Source organism: Durio zibethinus, chromosome 16, assembly GCF_047325235.1.
Source record: "Durio zibethinus cultivar Kanyao isolate XHJ-2024 chromosome 16, ASM4732523v1, whole genome shotgun sequence".
Classification (NCBI taxonomy): Eukaryota; Viridiplantae; Streptophyta; class Magnoliopsida; order Malvales; family Malvaceae; genus Durio; species Durio zibethinus.
The window spans coordinates 20,760,032-20,782,788 of record NC_143177.1 but is presented as its reverse complement, the minus strand read 5'-3'; the positions used below and the strand labels follow the sequence as shown (position 1 = coordinate 20,782,788).

The following is a 22,757-nucleotide window of genomic DNA, read 5'->3' as shown; positions in this document are numbered from 1 at the left end:
AAATTATATTATTTTAAAGCATAAAGTGCATGGATTAATCAATTAAGGGGTGTTAAATTTTGATACCAACTAATGAAAGACTTCAAATGTTAATGAAAACCCTCTACTGAACCATACTAGATCATCAATAAATGCTTTAATTAATGGGTAAGCAAACTACGTGAAAAGAGGGATAGAAAAAGTCAAAACTAGATGGCTAAGGTTTTTAAAGCCTTGGTCAAGGCTAACATGTTAAAGTCAATAAAACCTCAAAATTGTTCTGAAGCGATTAACTCAACCGAGAGCTATAATTATCACAAAGGTGTTTTAAGACATTCTATCGAAAGTTGTGACCAATTTCATTAAAAGGTACAAAAGTTAATGGATGTGGGTCAGATAGAGTTTTACGAGAAAGAGAATAGTTGATGAAAGCTGAAGTGTCTACTATTGATTCAAAGAATAAGTTTATGCATAGACTAGTAACTATTTGCTATGATAAAAAGCTGACACCAAGGCTAAAAAAGCCCATCTCCCAACCAGTAGTGACAATTAAAGTTTTTGGCCTTTTTTCATACCATAATGATAAAGCAGTATCATGAAAGTATGATTGTGATATTGTAGTTAATCCAGATACTGTAAACATAATGGGCATAAAAGGTATAACTCAAAGTGAGAAATGATATATTTTGAAAATACTAGAGAAAGCTAAAAAAAAAAAAGCAAAAATAAAAAAAAAAGAAAAAAGTCAGAGTAATCTTATTGTAGTATCAGATAAAGGATAATAGAAGCTAATTTCTGATAGTGAAACTTGTAAATTTTTAAAGCTAACAAAACATAGCAAGTATAGCATGGTAAAACAGTTGAACAAGATGCCAACTAGATTTTCATTATTCTCATTATTGCTTAGCTTAGAGTCATATCATAATGCTTAACTGAAGGTGCTTAATCAAACATATGTGTCCCATAATGTCTATGTTGAATACGTGAAATAATTATTAGCAATTTGATAATTTTAAACTACATCTCTTTTAGTGATAAAAAGATTTCTTTTGAAGGGCGAGAAAGTACTAAGGCTCTTTAAATTACTGTAAAATGTAAGAGTCATATAATGGTTACAGTTTTGATTGACAATGGTTCATCAATCAATGTTATGCCTATGACTACTTTAGCAAAACTACATGTTGATGGATCTTATTTGAAGCCTAGTCATATAGTAGTTCGAGCCTTTGATGAGACTTGAAAAAAGGTCTTAAGAGATACAGAAATGTCATTACAAATTGGTCCTTGCATTTTCAACGTGAAATTTCAAGTTATGGATATCTCCCCTCCATACAGTTACTTATTAGGTAAGCTATAGATTCATATGGCAAGTGCCATTCCATTCTCATTGCATCAGAAAGTCAAATTCATTGTTGATGAAAAACTGACATGTGTGGTAAAAGAAGAAGATTTACTGGTAACTTAACCAGTAAATACTTTTTATGTAGAAGCAGCAGATAAAGCCCTAGAGTACTCTTACGGATCTTTTGAGATTGCCAATGCAGCATATGTGACTGAAGGATCTAAATTATATTCATCGCACCTGTCTATGACTACTAAAATGACCGTCTTATATAAATATATAAAAGCGAAAGCCTTTGACAAAAATGGAAATTGTTTAATATGGATTGTTTATATAATTGACATGTGGATAATTTTAAAAAATTATCATGTATATTCTAATAAATTAATTACATTTATGTTGTATTATTTATCTTAAATCATTTTCAATTAAATTCACATTAAGGGTACTAAAACTTTAATTGCTATCATTATAAAATAATTTTGTCACCTCTTTTTCAATTGTAAATATTCAACTTTTAAATTAAATTTGTGTAAAAAAAAAAAATCAATAGCCAATTTTTTAACCTATAACCTATTTATTTACTCCATCATATAAGCTATGTTTTATATATATATATATATATATAGACCTATTAAACGTATATATATATATATATATATTATTTTGAAATAGTTAATCGATGATTAAACAATTAAAATTAATTTTGGTATATATAATATCAAATGAATTTCATTATCATTATTACACTAATTTCAAACTCTTTTTTTTTTTTCCATAACTCTCGAACAAGTTAATACACATTATGTTTGATTATTATAATTGTCAAGCATAAATTGCTCTCAATTTAAATACTATTATTGATCTTAATTTAGTTTGTAAATTCATTTTAATCAATTAGTCATTCAAAAATTACGACTCATTCCATAATTATTTTTAAGACGACAAGACCCATCTTATAAATAAATGTATTTCGGGATTATTAAGAAATTGATTGTATCATTTCAATATTTTTTTCTCATTGTCTTGATATTCCTTTTGCCATGTAGTAAAAATAGCTTAGGTTCTTTTTTTTTTCTTTGTGATGTTATATATGCATGTGGATTATATGGACAATTCTTTGTGATGTTATATATGTAGGTGGGTTAGATGTAGAAAGTTTAATTTAATCAATTATTTCTTAAAGTTTTTTATTACTTTATGTTTGGTTTTGTATTATTTTAGTTACTATTCTATTTTTTTCTTTTAAGTGAAACTCTTCCAAATTCATGATTTATTGTAATCATATAATAAGTTATGTTTCATTGTAATCATATAATAATTTTTTTTTAAATATCATTTTGAAAATACATTCCCTTTAAAGTAATTTGTTTGGGTTCTAAGAAAATTAAGTAAAATGTTTTGAAAATTTAATGAATTGGATTTTTTTTTTTTATGTTTTAGCTATTGCTTTTAGTTATATTGTAGTTTAAATTATAAATATATTTGTACATGTTATTTTACATTTTTTTGTAAGTTTTTGTTATGATATTGATTTGTATACCAAATCTTCATAATCCTTCTTTTTTTGAATCATGAAACAAGAGAGCAAGTTAGGTGGTAAATTAAAAGAAAGTGATTGCCCATCACCTATCATATCATATGTATTAAATATTTTTTAAAATTTTTTGCATGAAATGATTTTATTTAAGATAGGATTTTTGTTTTGTTTTAGTCAATAGATATGTTTGTTGCTTTGATATTATCATTTTCATTATTTACCATGGAGCTAATTACTATTCAAGTGTAAATGAAAATTGTTAAAAGTAGCTTTGGATATATTGATCCTATTTTCCATTTACCATAAATGGAGCTAATTATGTCCAAGTGTAAATAAAAATTTTCATTGATTCGATTTTCATTACTTTTATAATTTTATAAGTGTTTATATATTAAATAATTATTATTACAAATTGAATTATTTTTGGTGTAATTACTCTTAATTCTAATGTTATTGTTAGTTTACCACAAGCATTTAATATTTACATTTGACTTTATTTCAAAAACAAAGAAAAAAAATCTATATTTTACTTTATCTTGATAAATAAGATTATTGGGTTGCCATATATTATCAATATGAGTATTAGAAATAGCCTGTTTTACAAAATCAACTAAAATTTTGTATCCATCTCTTACGTAGTTAACTATAACATATTTAAGGCCTTCTCTTACTATAGATATCTTAGCCAACATATGGTTATGTTTACCTTACAGTTATTAGAGATATAAATGATATATTAGTACTCAAAAGTTATTTAGATTCAACTCGAATAAAATTCAAATTTAGCTTGATTATTATTGAATTGAACTCAGTTTGAGTAGCTTAATATAACAATCAAATCAAGTTCGAGTATTCTTATATCCGATTTGAGTAGCTTACGAATTTAATCAAGTTTTTATATTTTAAAATATTCTAATTATTTTAATTAATAAAATATCTCGAACTCGAGTTCGAGCTCGAGCACAAATAATTGAGTTTTGATCGAATATAAAAATCGAACTTATTTTTATATGTTAATCGAGCTAAATCAAGCGAGCTCATATAACTTAATTTTTATCTCGAGTCGAGCTCAAATTTTAAAAAAAAAAATTTCTATCGAGTTTGAATTAAGTTTCGAGCTGAAAATTTTAAGTCGAGCTTAAGCTTAATACTATATTGACTTAAACTCAATTTTTTATACCCTAATAGTTATCCACCTTCACCTTTGTGTCAAAATAAAAAAATTTACATCAAGAGTATGTATTGTTATTCCTATCACCTCAAAACTCTACAAACTATTTTTTTAACTTAAAATTTCAAATTCCTATTAGTATTTTTTTAGTTGCCAATTTCCTTAATCTGATACTTTGATTCTTATTTGATTTATATGATATATGTTTGTAAATATATTCATACAATATAATGATCTCCTTTACTTTATTTAAATATATAGTTTTCTTTCATTAAATTTTATTGATCGATTGAAATGCCATTGTTTGTTGTGTTACATAAGTATTTATTTTGATTTATTAATTTCTTTATTTTAGAATCAATTAACAAATTCAATTTTTAATGTATTAACAATTTCTCTGCCTTATTTTTTTTAATAATTTTGTTTCAAGTCTTTTATAGTATTGATAAATTTAGTTATTCCCTAACATGTTTTTTTTTTATAATGATTATTTTATGTTGGATGCAAACAATTTTGTTTTCATTTTCTTTTAATCGACTTTTAATTTCAAAATTTTAATAAAAATTCAACTAATAAAATAACATATTGGATTGAAAATTTTCAATTTTTAACTCCAATTGCAAAGTTACAAAAGGTACTTTTTGTAACCCATAAGGTTTTGCATTTATTAACATATGTGAGGTATTTTTTTTTAATTGAATGAAAAAAAATTTACTTTTTTTAAGGCAATTTAATGATAAAACTCCATTTAAATTTTTTTATAGTTACTTTTTATTAATAGATTTTTTTCCTTCGTTACATAAGATTTTTTAAAGTTGAATTTCATATTAGTGTTTTAACGTGATTGAATTGTTGTTACATTTTAATAATTCAACTATTTATTTTTCATTTTTCTTAATTAATTATTTTATAGCATTGATAATCAGTAAACTTTTATTAAGATTATTTTTTTTATTATCAAAATTTTAAAGTTATTGTTAAACATGCATATAATTTAATTTTTTTTCAAACTCTTTTTATATTGTTATTTTTTTATTTTAAAAAAATTATTATAAATTAAAATTGTCATTCTATGCTTGGCGCACAGACTTAAATCTCGTATATTTTATATATGAGTTACAAATTGAGAACACAATGAACTTAATTTAGTTTAAAGATAATAACATCTAATAAATTTAAATATGTTAGTTTATTTCTGAACTATGTTTTTTTTTTTAAATATTAAAATTAAAATTAAAATATATTAGTTTTGAAAGCAGTGTTGGACTCATCGCATCTTTCAACCTAAAAAAGACAGAATCCACAAACCCACCTCTGCAGCCATTGCCATTGTTCTCCTCTATTTCACTAAAAAACCCTAATTTCCCAACATAGTAATTTCTGGATGGCGATCTGCTTCCACTTTCAATCTCCTCTAAAACCCATCACTTTCCATCCATCAACGACCAAAGGAGTCCCCATCTTTAGATGCAAAGCCTCTCTTCCCACCATCACCACTACTACAGAGCCCGAGCCCCTCTTTACTTCTGTCAAGTCTTTCGCCCCTGCCACGGTAGCCAATCTCGGTCCAGGCTTCGACTTCCTTGGCGCCGCCGTTGATGGTCTTGGCGACTTCGTCTCCCTCAGCATCGACTCTTCTGTCCGCCCGGGTCACGTGTCGATCTCAGAAATCTCCGGATCCTCTAAACTGTCCTCCAACCCTCTCTTCAACTGTGCTGGCATCGCAGCGATCGCCACCATGAAAATGCTCAACATTCGCTCCTTTGGCCTTTCCCTCAAACTCGAAAAAGGCTTACCCTTAGGCAGCGGTCTAGGTTCTAGCGCCGCATCCGCCGCTGCCGCTGCCGTGGCGGTCAACGAACTCTTCGGCGCCAAACTCGGAGTCGACCAGCTGGTTCTTGCGGGATTAGAATCCGAAGCAAAAGTGTCTGGTTATCACGCAGATAATATCGCTCCGGCAGTTATGGGAGGTTTCGTCCTAATCAAAAGTTACGAACCTCTAGAACTAAAGCCCTTAATTTTTCCCAAAAGTCAGGAACTGTTTTTCATTTTAGTTAGCCCGGAATTCGAGGCCCCCACCAAGAAAATGCGGGCGGCTTTGCCCGCCGAAGTCGGGATGCCACACCACGTTTGGAACTGTAGCCAAGCGGGTGCATTGGTAGCTTCGGTGTTAGAGGGTGATGTGGTAGGGTTGGGGAAAGCGTTGTCATCGGACAAGATCGTGGAGCCGAAACGGGCGCCGTTGATTCCGGGGATGGAAGGAGTGAAGAAGGCGGCGATCAAGGCCGGGGCTTTTGGGTGTACGATTAGTGGTGCGGGTCCGACGGCCGTGGCTGTGATTGATGATGAAGAGAAGGGTAAGGAGATTGGGCAAAGAATGGTGGAGGCATTTCTAGAAGTGGGGAATTTGAGGTCGGTAGCTATGGTTAAAAGGCTTGACAGAATTGGTGCTAGGCTTATTGACAGTGTTCCCAGATGATGATGAATTATGATCTAAGACAGAAGAATTTTGGGTTTTCTTTTCTTTTTCCGTTTCTTTTGTGTGTGGAAAACTTTGAATCAAAATTATGAGCCATCGACATTGGGTTTTGATTTCAATAGTTGTAAGCCAAAGTGCAACAAACTTCTTCACCTTTTCTGAAATAAAAGTGAAAATTTCTGGTCTATACTTTCTTTTTAACTGTCTGTTCTGCCAAACATCTATAATACTTAACATCATTTGAATTAGAAAATTTAATTGAGAAGCAAATTATGTTTTTCTTCTTTCTTTTTTTACATAAATCAAACTGTCTAGTTGCCAACACCTGATAAAATGAAAGGGAAAATGGAAATGAAGATAAAATTTGAAGAAAGATCAAACCTTTCAATATCCATCAAATAACCACCGTCTCAATTGTTCTTGGCAGCGGCAACCTGTTTTGCACCAACGGAAAAGAATTCTGTAATGACTTCAAGAGGCATGCCTTTGGTTTCTGGAACTTTTAAGAAGACAAACACCCATGATATAACACACACGACTGCATACATGCCAAAGACGCCGGCAAGACCAACGGATTTAAGCAGCACTGGAAGTGAATATGTGACAATGATGTCACAAATCCAGAATGTAAGGGCGCATATAGCAATGCAGATGCCACGTACACGTGTCGGGAAGATCTCGGCGCAAAGTATGTTGGGAATAGGCCCATATCCCATGACAAAGAAACAGAAGTAGAGCAACACACTAACAGTTGAGATTGCTGCATGCACAACGTTCCCCATTTTCACTACACTTCCAATGACTAACATGAGGAGAGATATTATCAGGATTGGGATTGTGGTGAGTAGCAAACTCCTGCAACAGAGGAACCAGGGAAAAAAGATTGACAGATGAGAACAGATCAAGTAACAAAGCAGAAGGAAAATTTGTGAATCAGCATGTCAATGTCAAATTCCTTTGCAACTTTAAATTAAAAGAGCTTCTACAATATTCATTTTTTACTTGAATGATAGTAAGCCTTGTTGCACACTGACTCAGAAGCAAAAATGTCAAAAAAAGAGCACGTGCAGTGAATTATCCCGCGTCAAATAGAAAAGAAAAGGTCAAGGACATATAAACGTTGGCGCTATTAATCTCAATAAATCAGCTTATTCGACTTCACATACAGTGTCCTAACAACAGGGGTAGGTAGGATGGCCCAAATTGGCCACTTAACAAAGTGATGGGCTAAGATATAGTAGCAAAGTCCTGATCACACCAACTTTAAGGGAGAGCAGTCAAGCAAGTAGAGTGCTAGGCAAAGTTTGATTACGCTAAGCACTCCAAATGAGAGCAAATAGGATAACGACTGTGAGGTAAGTGTTCAAAAAAAATAAACAGTATGCATTAATTTCAGATTTCAAAGAGAATAGGTAAAATGTATTAATTTCACATTAAATAGAAAAAGAAAAATTGCTGGGTATACGAACATTGGTGCTACACCCAATAAACTTATTTTGTAGAAAAAAAAATAAAGATCACTTGATACAAATAGAGGTATAAATGAAATATTAGTACTCGTAAATTATTCAGGTTCGATTTGAAAAAAACTCAAATTCGGTTCGATTATTATCGAGTCGAGTTCGAGTTCGAATAACTTGACTTATCAATCGAGTTGAATTCGAATATTCTTATATCCGATTTGAGTAACTCGCGAACTTAATCGAGTATTTATATTTAAATATATTTTTATTATTTTAATTAATAAAATATTTCGAGTCCGAGTATAAATAATCGAACTCTTGTCGAGTATACGAATTGAGCTTACTTTTACATATTAATCGAACTTAATCGAACGAGCTCGAATAGTTCGAATTCGATTACGAATCGAGTTCGAACTTAAAAAATAAAACTCGATCGAGTTCGAACCGAATATCAAACCTCAAGTTATGAATCAAATTCAAACTCGAACTTCTCACTATATCAATTCAATTTGATTCGACTTGATTAAACTCTTAAACACAAGTACGTAAATGCTACCAATCACCATGAATAGCATTCACTGACCCAAACAAGACAAGAATGGACCGCCAAGGGGTACGGATGAGTTAGCATTTCTTACGAGGCACTCGGTGCCGCGAAGCATAAATATATTTTTTTATTTGAATTGGTAATACAAGCAAATATCTGCTTAATTTACAACATTACAAAAGGTCAAAAACTCATATTAAACGGAGAATAGTCATAAATAAAAGATAAAAGTAGAGACTTAACATTTTGTATTAGCTGTACTGCTGCAGTATAACCATAACCCGTTTTGGCATTGCTCAGTTCTATTTCACTATTTAGATTTCCATTTAGAACTAGCTCATAGACTTGGCATTTAATAGAGGGCAAAATTTTCAAACTTTGGTGGTTTTTTATGGAAACCACATTGAACATAAGCCATCAATCAAACCTGACTCAACAGTGATGCTTAATTAGTAGGCAGGGCATCATCTAATGAAATTGAAAAATAGAAGTTGTAAAACTAACAACTTCTTTTTCTATCCTGTCAAATGGACACCAGTAATTAACAAAATCCACCATTATAAATATTGGCACATTTGAGACAATAACTGTAACTACGCCTAGAGAATTGTATAAAAAGCAAGGATAAAGGATAACCAATTTCCACAAAACCAAAATTTTTATATTCGTTGTGGCAAAAGATATCTTGTGCTTTCGGTTGACTTGAGACTTCTTATCATTCCAAGGGAACTCAAAAAGGGAATAAATTTACCTTCTACCAGCTATATCCATAAGTCGCATTGCAACAGCTATACTTGGAAGCATCAGCAAGGTTGTAATACCACTGATAAGCAGTGATGCAGAAGATGAACTGATGCCCATGTTAGAAAGAAGAACTCCAACTCCTGCCTGCTCAAGAATTTGGGGAGTGTAGTATAGAACGCCATTTATACCAGAGAACTGCATTTTAAAAGGACAAAGACAAGAAGGATCGTCAACGCTATACCCCACTAACGTTAATGCATCAGCTCCAGTAAAGGGTAAAAGTAGGTGGCAGGTGTTCTGTTGAAATATTTTTGTGTATAAGGTTAAACAAGATTGTGCTATCAAAGCAAAAAAAAAAAAAAAAAAGGCTGTTTGTAGCAGCCATCTTCAATCTCAGACTTTACTGTTTGAAGAGCAAAATGCAGTGCCATGAGTTCTATTCCAGGAATGTTATTTCTGAAGGTTTAAATAAAGTTCTCATTTCAAAGCTGAAAATATCTGTTTTTATAAACTGTATCTAACCTCTGACTAATTCAGTATTCTTAGAACAGTAAAGCAGGTTGTAATACAGCCATAAGAAAATGATTTTAAGATGCGAAACAAAAAGATAACAGAATTCATAATTCTGCATGCACAAGCTAGAAGGGTTATTTGAGCTATTTCTGGAAATAGAACAAGAAGATCAGTAGAAGTTATGGTTAGGTTCTCCACATTACCTGCTGAAGTATTTGAATTCCCACCCCTACCATTAAAGCATGCTTGACTCCTGGTTCAAAGAGATTATTCCAACTTGGTCCCTTTGCAGTTTCAGCTGGATGAACCATAGCTGGCCCAACCGGATTCTGCTTCATAAGCTCCTTGGAATAAAGAGCTGGCTGACTCACCAAAGCTGCAGCCTGGATATACTCACTGTCTGCAGGGGCGTCAGCACCAGGCAGAGAAACTACTGACCCACGCCTAGATCCAGGGACACCCTCTTGGTGCAAATAAATTCTTTTAAATCCCCCTTCCTTTTTTCCATCTTGGCCTTCTTTGTCAGACCATTTCCATGCCAGCTGCCAACCACCACCGATCCCCATACCACCAACTGGTTCTCCAGCATTTGCTTGCATTAGACTACAATTTCTCAGGCTCGTAAGACTTCCATGGGCAGCTGGAACCATGTCTTTTTCCACATTGGTTGTCTGCCGTGAGATCAAAGGACTCTGCAAATTGTCATCAGAATCACCACCAGCACCATCAGATTGGTAGTCCTCACCCTCTCTGGTAACACTCTCCTCATCCCACTCTTCATTTCTAGCTTGATTACCTCCCACGCTGAACATGCTGCCAAAGTGTGGAAAAAGCATGCTTCGCATACTTCCTGTTTCGGGGAGTTTCTCATGGACACTTCCAAAGAGGTTGACAAGAGGATCCACAAGAGCACTCTGGTTTGCTACGCTTCCATGCCGAGAGACAAGACCCAGGCTACTCTGTCTAGTGGCAGGTCTGGCCACCCAGGAAAGACCTTCTTCAGTTCCATATAGCTTGATTCGATCTTTATCAGCAGATATATCAGGGTCCTCAATGTCCCCATTGGCTGGGCCAATTATGTACTCCTCTATGGATGTTTCACCTCCAACACCAAGTCCCTCAACTAGTAAAGCCATCTCACCTGTTCATCTTAATAATATCAGTACCATCCGCCAGATGCATCATTATTCATCATATTGCAGGCCATCGTAGGAAGTAATTGCTTTTTTAAAACTTCTGTCTAAAGAGGATTCGCAATCTCAAAAGTTACAGAATGTTTCAGTTACCAAGAATGATCAAATTAAAAAAAAAAAAAAGAACAAATATGATCACTACATTTGAATATTTTTATTGTCAGATAAATCAATTTTACATAGATGACTTTCTATTTCTCGCTTTGTTAAGGGGGAGCAAAAAGTATTCCTTCGAGAAATACCTATTTTGTGAGATCTGACAAACACACATGAACAGGAGCACGTACTCAAACACAATTTTGGTGACAAGTACAATGTGCACAGAGGTAGTAAAAAACAATGCAATGAGTGGCCACAGATGAACTAACCAGCAACATCTTCCCTGCCGCGTAGCCTCTGCAAAACCATTTTCGCCTCATTCATTCGCCCTTTACTTACTAGCCATCTTGGTGACTCAGGCAAGAAGAATACAGTTAATCCAAAATATATGAGGGAGGGAATAGAAAGAACTCCAAGCATCAATCTCCAATTTGGTAATGTCATTAACGACATTCCAAAAACCATGCAATATGAAAGAAACATTCCAATGGAACCAGTAAACTGTGGAAGGGTATTCAACAGACCCCTTATTTCTGGTGGTGCAGTCTCAGATATATAAACTGGGACCAGAGTTACGGCCAAACCAACTCCAAAGCCATCCAAAAGTCTTGCCAAAAGTAAGACATAAACATTAGGAGACCATATCATTACAATACCACTAAGAAAGTAAAGGACAGATGAGATTATTAGCATAGGGCGCCGGCCTAGCCAGTCTGACATGCCTCCTGAGCATGTAGTAATGCCGGTGGCTCCAATAAGAGACATGGCAACAATCAGGCCTTCTATAGTTGGTTCGCTTTCCAATTTAAACTCTCTCTTTATGTACAAAACAGCGCCTACAGCATAAAAGACAAGGAGGATAAATAATTAATGAATCTGAAGAGAAAGGCAATCACAAACGCTTTATATGGAAGTAAAGAAAAACCGTATCTGTTAACCATTATGGAAAAAAAAAAACTCCATCAATCCAATTAGATCATCAACTCAAATTTACCATAGATCTTTGACACATGAAAGTTATCATTTTAGTCCAAAAGACTGAATTTTCAATGTTGAACTACATGTATATAGCAATTCATGAAACTAAAGAAGAACTTAAAAGGAGTAAACTACCTGCAATGGTCGCATTATCCCATCCTTGCAATAAGTTACCAATAGCTGCTGCAACAGCTACGAGCACAGCTCCTCTCATTTTAACGGAAAACCAAAATTCCAATCCTCTCAACAGTGAGCACTAAACTAAGTACGCTGAAAGTTAAACAAGAAAATCCAGATCATGGATCAAACAATCAAACCAGTTCCTCATATAACCTCTGAAGAGGCAACAGATCACAGTTTCCATACAGACCATACCATGAAAACAGAAACTTGTCCGTGTATTAAAAGAAGGAAAAACCAAAATGGAAACAAACAAAAAGTACAAACACAAAGGTAAAACCCAGATGTCCAAATCCATTATGGGACAAAAAATAAAGTACTTATCTTTACCTAGGGCAGCAAAGGCAGATATGGCAGAAGCAGAAGTACAAGCAGAAAGCTGTTGATAAGAGATTCAGGTATCATCAGATATAAGGAAGGCCATAACAAGCTCCCTTGCAAATTGCCATCACCTTTGACGTCAAACAAAAATTGGTACTTGTTGGGTTGATGAGATTTTATTTTATTTTTACAATAACTAGGAAAATGAAATGCCAAATAGAAAACAGAAGAACAAGGCAAGTGAGCTCATCAGCCAGAGAAAAAGGTAAAGGAAAAGAAAAACCAAAAGGGAAACAGATGGTATGCCTTTTGCAACCGTGCCACCTGCCCCTTCTACCTCTCTCTAACCTGCACGTATTGGATTGCAATTATTTGTCACCCTCTAAAATCTGTGTATTACTTCACTTACTTTCCTTGGGTCTCATCAAAATAAAATTACAAAAGAAAAACACCCATCAATAAAAGCATGATTAGCTCTCCAGTCTTTTCAAGTTTCATGCTTTGTTTAAAGAAAAAAGCAGTATTGGAGAAGACTAGTACTATGAAATAAGTCAAAAAAAAAAAAAAAGGACTTTCATTGACAAAATTGTAATGTGAAAACTGTTTCTATCCTACGTAAGGTAAAGGGAATTGTTTAATTAATGAAGAAGAATAACGGGTCTTGATTGGGATAAGTCCAAAAAATCGGAATCTTCTGTTTTTGTTTTTTTTTTTAACTTAAACAACAATGACAACATATATTTTCAGGAAAAAAAAAAGTTCAAAGATAGATCCAAGGTTTTAAAATACATATTAATATTTCAAACTAATTTCTGAACCTGATTTGCTGCCATGCAAAACGACGAACATGCTGTGTTGCCTGCACGTATAATGTATTCATTATGAAAAAGACAAACAGTAGAAAAATGGTCTTTTTTTTTTTAGATGGACGGATAGTAGAAAAATGGTGGGGAGTCATTTTTTTTTTCTATTTTTTATTTAATTTATATTTTGTTGTGTTCTTTCAATGGTTTAAGAGATGGGGAACTTTTACTGCTGGAAAGAAGGATTACTTCTTCGAATTTTTACCTATTCAACTTCAAGTGAAATAAAACACAATTTATGTCTCAAATGGGTTATTAATGAACAATATTTGAGAATTTTCGAGTTTAATCCTCATTATCAATTTTAACTCAAAAAATCCAAAAAATTTTGAAATTCTAATTTAAAATCTCGAATTTAAATTTAATGACGAAAACCAAGTTTGAAATAAAAATGGTAATCTTTCCGATTATATAATTTGAGATAACCTCAAATTATGTATTTTTTTTTTAAGTTACACTTATAATCAAATATTATATTTATATAATGATAATTATTAATTAATTAATTAATTTAATTAAACAATCAAACTTACACATAGTGAACTTGAAGTTAAAACCTTAATATTCAAGGGTCTCTTCCATGCCATTAAACCAAAACTTCATTGGCTCAAATAATGTGCTTATTATTGATTGTTAATTTTAAATTGGAGTTAGGATAATTAAATATAGTAAGTCTAAAGAATTATTATGATGATCTAACATAATTTTATTTGAACTTATAATTTTTTCAAAACACATAACGTGTCACCATCATAAATAAACTCTTTTCTTAATTTTCGATAAATCTTTCTTATTTATTTGATTGTACAACTCTACAAATTGGTTTAACCTTTCAACTTACAAATTAAAGCTCTCCAATTATTTTAAGAGAATATTCAAATCAACAAATATTTAATTCCAGCAATTATCAATTTCTTCACCCCATTATCACAATTAATCCATTCATGAAGAGGAAATGAAAAGTTTCATTCATTAAACCCAAAGATGATGAAATCTCTTCCTCTTCCTTATTTAACCATTTTCCTTTCAATCTTTTTAATATCGTTGATCTTTCAAAAGCTTTTGTAAGAAAACCTTTAAAAAAAAATACACATTTTTAATCATTTAGTTTTCATTTAGATTTTGCTTCTCGAAAAAAATAAATTCTTTGATTTGTAAGTATTTTTTATCATTTTATTTAAACTCTTAAATTTTATTGATTAATATACTCACTAATTTATAATTTTTTTTGACAAATCTATCAGATAAAAGATCTAACTTATAAATTCGAAAGATATTGAAAGAATCAAATCATGAATTTATTGATTTGTGCTATAAAATTTTAACCTATTTCATTTTTTTTTTTCATGACAGATCTTCACTTTTGTTTTTAAAAATCTTAATATTTTATAAGTGTTTTTAATTATTGTTGTTATTGAACGGTAACAAGGGACGCTAGAATTTAGGTTTGGTTGACAGTTGTGAATGATGATTGCTTCCCAAATAAGCAAATGTATAGGAAAAAACCTCAAATAAACAAACAAAGAATAATAGTATTACTAATGATGATTGGTGGATCTCCCTTGCTTACGGTCATACTTATAGTAGACAGTGGAAAACAAAATACTACAATTTAATTTAAGTACACTGATTTAATAATGACAGATTACTTGTCTTTATTTTCTTAATTTGGTTGTTTCTCTTAATTTGATTATGTGATCACATATAATATGGAGTAAATTTAAATTATTCTTTTATCAGTAGACAAAAATCTTCTTTGATTGTAATCATAACGTTGATTTTTATTTTTTTTTTGGTTAAAAAAAAATTCGGGGTAGATAAATATGTTTAATAGTCTTTTCATTGATCATTTTAAAATGCTGAATCAAAACCAAATTAAAAGATTAAAAGTTTGGTAAATGAGAGGTTGGTACTTTTTTAATTCTTAATTTATTTTTATTTTTATTTTTCAATCTTTATCTACTTAATTTATTTGAATAGAAAATTACACACCTAAATTTTCTTGAATCTAGTAAGTGCTCAATGGACAGGTGTTAGTGTGTCTTAATTATTGGTTATGTAGCAAAGAAAAAGTTCATAGTGGGGTTCCACTTGTATAGTAAAAAAAATATAATTAGTTAGATCCAAAGGTGATATGCAATGCTTATAAGAAAATGTAAAGGTAGTACTGTCTTTTTTTATCTATATTTAATTTTGATTAAAAAAAAGCTTTTTATTACTTTATTGTTACTTCCAAAGTTTTTTTTCTTTAGTGAAAAGAAAAGGAAGAAAATAATAGCTAAAAGATGTAAAAAAAAATTAATGTAAAGAATGGAATTAAAGATGTAGATTTGAGACATATGATACTAAAAATATTAAAAACAAAAAAGAAAAACTTAGATGGGTGGGCGGAGGAAATAACAGATGATTGTGGTCTTTATAAATTATTCAATCTAACCTTGTGAAATAGTTTATAGCCAAAACTCTTAAACTTGGTGGCATGTGGCCAGATTGTTGTTTTAGGAAGAAGCTAACACACTCAGAAAAACAATCTAACTGTCAACTTGGTGGCTGTCGTGGTCATGGAAATGGTCATAAGAGCATCTATTTCTAACCCATGCTTTTTAAGGAGATTTGATCATCCACAAAATCAATTAAATACTATTCTTTTCTTTTTTTACTTTGTTTATTCTTAACTCCATTTGGCATGAAAGAAAGAAAATAATAATACTTTTATAATAGAGATCCATTTATATTAATATAAGTGTTATATATTTTTACCCTTAAATCAAAATTAAATTCATAACACTTATATTTAATAATTTTGATTCAATAATTAAAAAAAAATATATAATTATAATACGAATGTAAATGAATCTCTCCTCATAATTTTATTTTAAAAATATATTCAAATATTGAAACGAATATATGAGATTTACCGTATAAAAGAGTATGGTCTCATAATTTGTAATTTAACTCATTTACCAAAAGAAGGAAGTGTGCAATGGACGAATAAAGTCATTTTTGATGGATTACATAAGGGAATGCCTAGTCGTCTTTGATGCTTAATAATTCAAATTTGACATTCCATGTATGTCATGATTAGGGCTATAATTCATAAAAAAGTAATTTAAATGTTAGCTAGGGCCAGACACTCCAAGCCCAAGATAAAATAGTACGGAACCTAGGTTTAAACCAAGCAGCCCACCCAACGCTGGGGTACCCTGGTGAATTCAGTACAATCACAGATTCTCTTTTAGTGCTTCTACGACGCTGTAGGTGCAATAAACGCACTCCCTAATCCCCTAATTGTCTGAGCATCTTTTGCTTATAAAAAGCTGAGAGAATGTAGGTTTTTTTTTTTTGGTTTCTAATGAATAGAACAGTTTGGCAGTGAGAGATGAAAAGGGTTGAAAGGAGCTTTTATGAGGAGTTTTCACCTGGGTATTATGGGATTTAAACTTTTGGTGGAATACTCATCTTGATGTCTTGAAAGTAAATATGAAGGAGGGATCACTTTGATTCTTTTTTTTATTGTTTTCCCTTTCTTTGAAACTATTAAACATGATGATAATGGATGCTATTAAATTAAAATATATTTATTTTCTGCTTGATTTTTAAGTGATGTCTTTGAGGCTTTGCCTAACATGGCCGTTACGTATCCTTATGTTTATGAGTTCTGTGAACGTTACTGTTCATATTCTTGTTGTGGACTTAAGGCTGCTACTTGGTCTTGCTTGCCGTATAGTTAATTGGTTACTTGAAATACTTGGAAAAATAAGGCTAAGCTTTCCCTCCCGGCTAAACATTCCTCTTTCTAATGCTAGTCTAATCTAATCAAACCATAATTTATGTTGGCCAATGCTATCATTATCTTACTTTATAGAATCCTTACCATAACCTAGGAAAATACAGGGAAGATGGAACTTAATTAGTGATGTCCCTCAATAAATGACAAACTCGGCAGCCCACTTGCTAAGTGCCCGTTTGGATTCCATAAATAAAAAAATAAATGGTATAAATAATTTAATATGTATATCATCTACTTATTTATAAATAAAAGTGTAAATTTTAAAAATATTAATAGTAATCGATCTAAATACTTATATAAAATTTTAAATTAACAAATTTATCTTTAAATATATAATTTTTATAATTTATTTAAGTTTAATTTATATCAATTAAAATTAAAAATAGAGTTTATGAAAAATTAAACTACTTAAAATTTTAAAAGTGTTAAAAATGATTGATTAAAATATCTTTAGTATATTTTTTTATAAATTTAAATTTAAATGAATTTTTTTATTTTTAGACTTTTTTTTTTATAATTAGACTAAAAAAGTGTTAAAAGTGATTGACTAAATATTTAATAAAAATTTAATTTTAAAAATATTAAAAGTGATTAATTAAAATATTATTAGTAATTTTTTATACTAATTTAGTTAGATTAAAAAAGTGCTAAAAGTTATTGACTAAACACTTAATAAATTTAATTCCAAAAAATATTAAAAATTGATTGATTAAAATACTGTTAGTAATTTTTTATGCTAATTTAGTAGTAAATCAATTATACTTTATAACCATATCATTAATAACTTAGTAGTAAATCGCTAATAACATAATAATAAATTAATGATAACTTCTTTTTTAAGTTAAATTAATGATAACTTAATTATTAATCATTGATAAATTTTGTTATACTCAAAGTAGTTTGAAATTAAATCTTAGTTACTAGTAGAAACCTGTATTATTATAAGTAAAAAAATCAAATGAAGTAAAATAAATTGTTTCTAGTGAATTCTTTAAAGGTGCGACAAAATTTATTGGAATTATTTTTTGAATGTGTTTATGCCGAAGTTACATTCATTTATGAAAATTTATGTTGTTAATACTAAAAATGAGCTTATTATAAATTATATAGCTATCACATAACAAGTTTGTTATTTTTAGAATTGAAAATTTCCTAATAAAATATGACAAATACCAAGATTAGGATTTTATTTTATTTTTTAAATTATGTATTTTAATACTTTTATATAATAAAAATTTATGTATATTAAATTTTTTAAATTAAAGAAAATTTAAGTTTTCAATTGATAGAATGTATAATTACATCCAATTGATGGAAGCATCAATGAAAAATTATCTTAAGCAAAAAAATGAAATGTAAGATTAATTGGTTAGGTATAACTCTATCTTTTTCATATGACAAAGAAGAGTAGTATGATATGATGTTCAATGAAAAATATACAAATGTATTTATTTCAAAGTTTTTTAGAATTAATTATCACTATTATATTTAATATAAAAATATTATTATTAATTATAATTTAACGAAAGTTAAAAGTGATTTAAATGCATTTATTAGTAAAATTTATTTGATAAATCTTTATTTAATTGCGTATTTAGTATTTTAATCATTTTAAATTTTAACTTTTCATAATTTTGAGTTGGATTTTAGATTAATGATTAACAGCCAATTAAATTGAGTCAAGTTTTATTATTTACTTCTATTTATAGTCTACTCAATTATTTACCTATGCGATTGAGCAAATTTAACTCAATAATTGGCACATGTTTTTCATTTAAAAAACTATATTCAAATCGTCATAAATCCAAATAAAAAAATACTCCATTGCAATTTCATTTTAAAAAATACTTTTAAAAATTAATTAATTAATTCAACCACAAAGACAATAAAAATTAAACATTAAAGTTGAAGGAAAAAAAGTTTAAATAAGAAACTTTTAAATTGTTATGGAAGATAAATAAATAATATTATATTTTGATGGGGTTACTATTTCAATTTGGATTTTGGTTATATTTAATTATTTAATTTTAAATAACTACTAAATTGTTGACTTTTAAAATCAATTGAAATCAAGTTAAGTTAATTCATTTTTATAATTATGTGTATTATATTATTTTTTAATTAAATTAAAATTTAAAATGAGTAAAATTTTATTTATACTCAATTTGAGTTTTGAATTGTTTTAAGTTTGAGTTGATTAATTCATATTATTTTAGTGGTACTTTTAGAACACCAATAATAAATTTCAAAATAGAATGAGAACATAACATATGGAAAATTTAAATGCAAAAATAATGGAGATACCAATAATAATTCTAGAAGAAAAATTTTATATCCAAATGTAGTGAAGATTAAATGATAAATCTTCTTTTAAGAATTTTGAAATTCATATTACAAAAATATTAATTTAGATCAACGATTATATAATTGTTCATTTATTAATTAAGTTGTTGTTATATAGGTTGAAGGAAATAATTTAAACATTTTATTTGAAAGAGATTCATAGTTTATACTCATTTAGGAAGATAATATAAAGTTAAATATTATTTGAATTGTTATGAACTCTTACAATATTCTTTACTCTTTTTAAATAAAGATGTTGATTAAAAAAGTCAAAATATTAAAAAAATTATTTTGAATGATGGTAATAACAATAAAGCAATAATTAAAAATATACCATTATTTTTTTAATAGAAAAATTTTTTTATAGAGAATACGAAAGTAATTAAAAATATATCATTCATAAATTAGTAGCACATAATTAATAACTTAGTAATAAATAATTGTTAATTTAATTATCAATTATTGATAGCTTTTATTATATTTGAAGTGCCGAGAGATTGAACCTTAGGTATTAGCAGAAATGAAGTGAAAACTTTCATTTTAAGGATTAGGATAAACCTATCATGAATATATTCAATAAAGAATTAGTGAAAAAATTATGAACTTGAATAAAAAATAATGTTAATATATAAAAAGAAAATTATCTCGTATATTATTAGTAAACTTTTAAATTTCATATTTCATAATTGTAAATATATAATACCATATTAGTAAATTAATGATAGGTTAATAAAAAATAAGTGATAACTTAGTAGTTAATAATTGATAACTTAATAATAAATTGATGATAGCTTAATAGTAAATTAGTAATAATTTAATAATAATCTATTTCAATTTAATAGTAATTAATTGATAAATTTAATAGTAAATCATAAATAATTTAATAGAAAATCAATGATAATTTAATAGTTAATCGTTGAAAATTTAAGAATAAATTAATGTAACTTAATAGTAGTTAATTATCAATAACTTAATAGTTAATCAATAATAATTTAATAGTAAATTACGGATAATTTAATATAAATCAATGATAACTTGATAATAAATTATGGTTAATTTTGTAATAAATTTATAATAATTTTGAAGTAAATAATCAAAAATTAAATAATAAATCAATAATAACATGGTAGTAACTACATAATAACATATAGTAAATCATTGATAATTTAAATATAAATTATTGATAAGTTAGTAGTAAATTACTAATAATTTAATATAAATAATTGATAATTTAGTAGTTAATTAGTTGATAATTGATAACTTTGTAGTAAATCATTGATAAATTAATAGTAAATCGGTTATAACTTTATAAATCATTAGTAATTTAGTAATAAATCAATCATAACTTAGTAGTAAATAACTTATAAACTAGTAGTAAATTAATGCTAATTTAATAATAAATCATTGATAATTTAATAGTATATCATTGATAAATTAATAGTAAATTGTTGATAATATAATAATAAATTAATGATAACTCAATTATAAATCATGGATAACTTTTTTTAAACTTAAAGTTGTCTGTAATTGAATCTTGGTTACTAGCTAAAATAGAATTAAAAATATTATTTTGGGAAACTAGAATAAACATACTATAAACCTATTCACTAAAAAAATTTAGTGAACAAAAATTCTAAATTTAAATGAAACAATAATTTTATTGCATAAAAAGAAAATTATCTTATACTAAAACTAAATACATGCTTTTCTACAAGAATCCATTATTAAATATATGATGATACAAAATTTCTTTATAATTACAAAAAATATATCATAAGTATCAAAAAATTACTAAAATTACATCAAGAAATTATTAAAATTTTATTAGAAATTACCAAAATTGTATCATGATTATCAAAATTATACTATAAGTTACTAAAATTATATCTAAAATTACCAAAATTTTATCAAAGATTATCAAAATCAAAATTATATAAAAAAATTATAAAGTTTTACTTATACCATACCAAAATCAAAATTAAATTATTAATATTATCATTATTATTATAGTATAAAAAATTATTTATTGAATTAAGTTTTTAGAAATAAAAATTACACACACGTGTCAAAAACTAGTATATATATATTAATATATCTGGTTTATGGAATGGACTGACCCATCAAGAATACTCCGGATATTATGTGGTTTCTTGACCAGATAATTCCTTTGCCTTTGCCTTTGCCTTTGCCTTTGCCTTTGCTTTTGCCTTAGGGTTTGTGATGAAACTGGAGGAAATAAGCACTAACAGGATGGGAAAGAATAAGCTGAAGGAATATGATTGCAACAGTAAGCTGACAATTGAGCTAGGGAAGGAAGGAACTACGCTGACAATTCAGCTAAGTTAGAAAGGAGCTAAGCTGACCGAGAGAATTGAGCTGAAACAAGATGAAACAGAGCAAGGAGTGGAGCTGAAGCTGGCAGACCAGAAGCTAAATGTGAAGATACAGACAAGGAAGCTGGTACAACTATTTCTGCTGATGTGGCTGCTATTTATTGGTCCATGTGCATGAAATTTTGTATTGGTAGCTGATCACTGGCTAGTCCGTTATGATAGCTGTCAATTACTTTGTCATTTTGTTAGCTGAATTGCAGCACATGTGGTGCATATATGTGTGTATAAATAAATATATATATATTATTATTACAACAATGCTGTAAACGATGATTATGAATGAAACTTTGCAATTTCCTGCTTCCTACTCTCTCTTCTTTCTCTGGTCTATTTATTTCTTCTTCAAGTTCATTTTCTGGTTAACCAAACACTATCATTCTGTTACAGGAATTAAAATTTCCTACTGCTGTTTAACCAATCTTAAGAACGTAGACACCTAGAGGAGTTGCATTCAAGTCATCACAGCTACTTCTTTTCCACTAACATCAAACCTTTTCAAAAAGCAAGGTGAGTTTTCAAACCACAACCTACCTCTTTTCTTCCATAAAAATGGTTTAGAAAAATGTCAAATACACCATCTCCAAATCCATATTAGCAAAGGTTGCCAGACTCCATAAAGATATATTTTTTAAAAATTAATAAATTCATAAATAAATAAAAAAAATGTCATATTAAAAACTTCATCGGCCGTGTACATATGAATTAATAATTTTTATTTTTACATAAAAAATTTTAAATTTCAAATTATATATAATTCGTTTTTCACCTACAGCATTCCTACATGACTTTGTCATCTGTGTATCCAGCTAAACTTTCTCG

The 22,757-nt window shown here is 29.0% G+C and overlaps 2 protein-coding genes across 2 annotated transcripts; one reads left to right on the top strand and one right to left on the bottom strand.

Annotated features, from left to right (window-relative positions):
- The first annotated feature begins 5,300 nt into the window (after positions 1–5,300).
- On the top strand, positions 5,301–6,696 carry HSK (homoserine kinase). Its single transcript, XM_022888290.2, has one exon. It carries the CDS (start codon positions 5,417–5,419, stop codon positions 6,509–6,511), a length of 1,095 nt encoding a protein of 364 aa, XP_022744025.1. The 5' UTR covers positions 5,301–5,416; the 3' UTR covers positions 6,512–6,696.
- A 39-nt stretch (positions 6,697–6,735) lies between these two features.
- LOC111294961 (monosaccharide-sensing protein 2-like) lies at positions 6,736–13,460 on the bottom strand. The gene is made up of 6 exons (XM_022888270.2): positions 12,559–13,460; positions 12,184–12,318; positions 11,340–11,906; positions 9,982–10,919; positions 9,273–9,460; positions 6,736–7,366 (listed from the first exon to the last, which is right to left on the bottom strand). Exons 2-6 carry the CDS (start codon positions 12,260–12,262, stop codon positions 6,922–6,924), a joined length of 2,217 nt encoding a protein of 738 aa, XP_022744005.2. The 5' UTR covers positions 12,263–12,318; positions 12,559–13,460; the 3' UTR covers positions 6,736–6,921.
- Between the last annotated feature and the right edge of the window lie 9,297 nt (positions 13,461–22,757).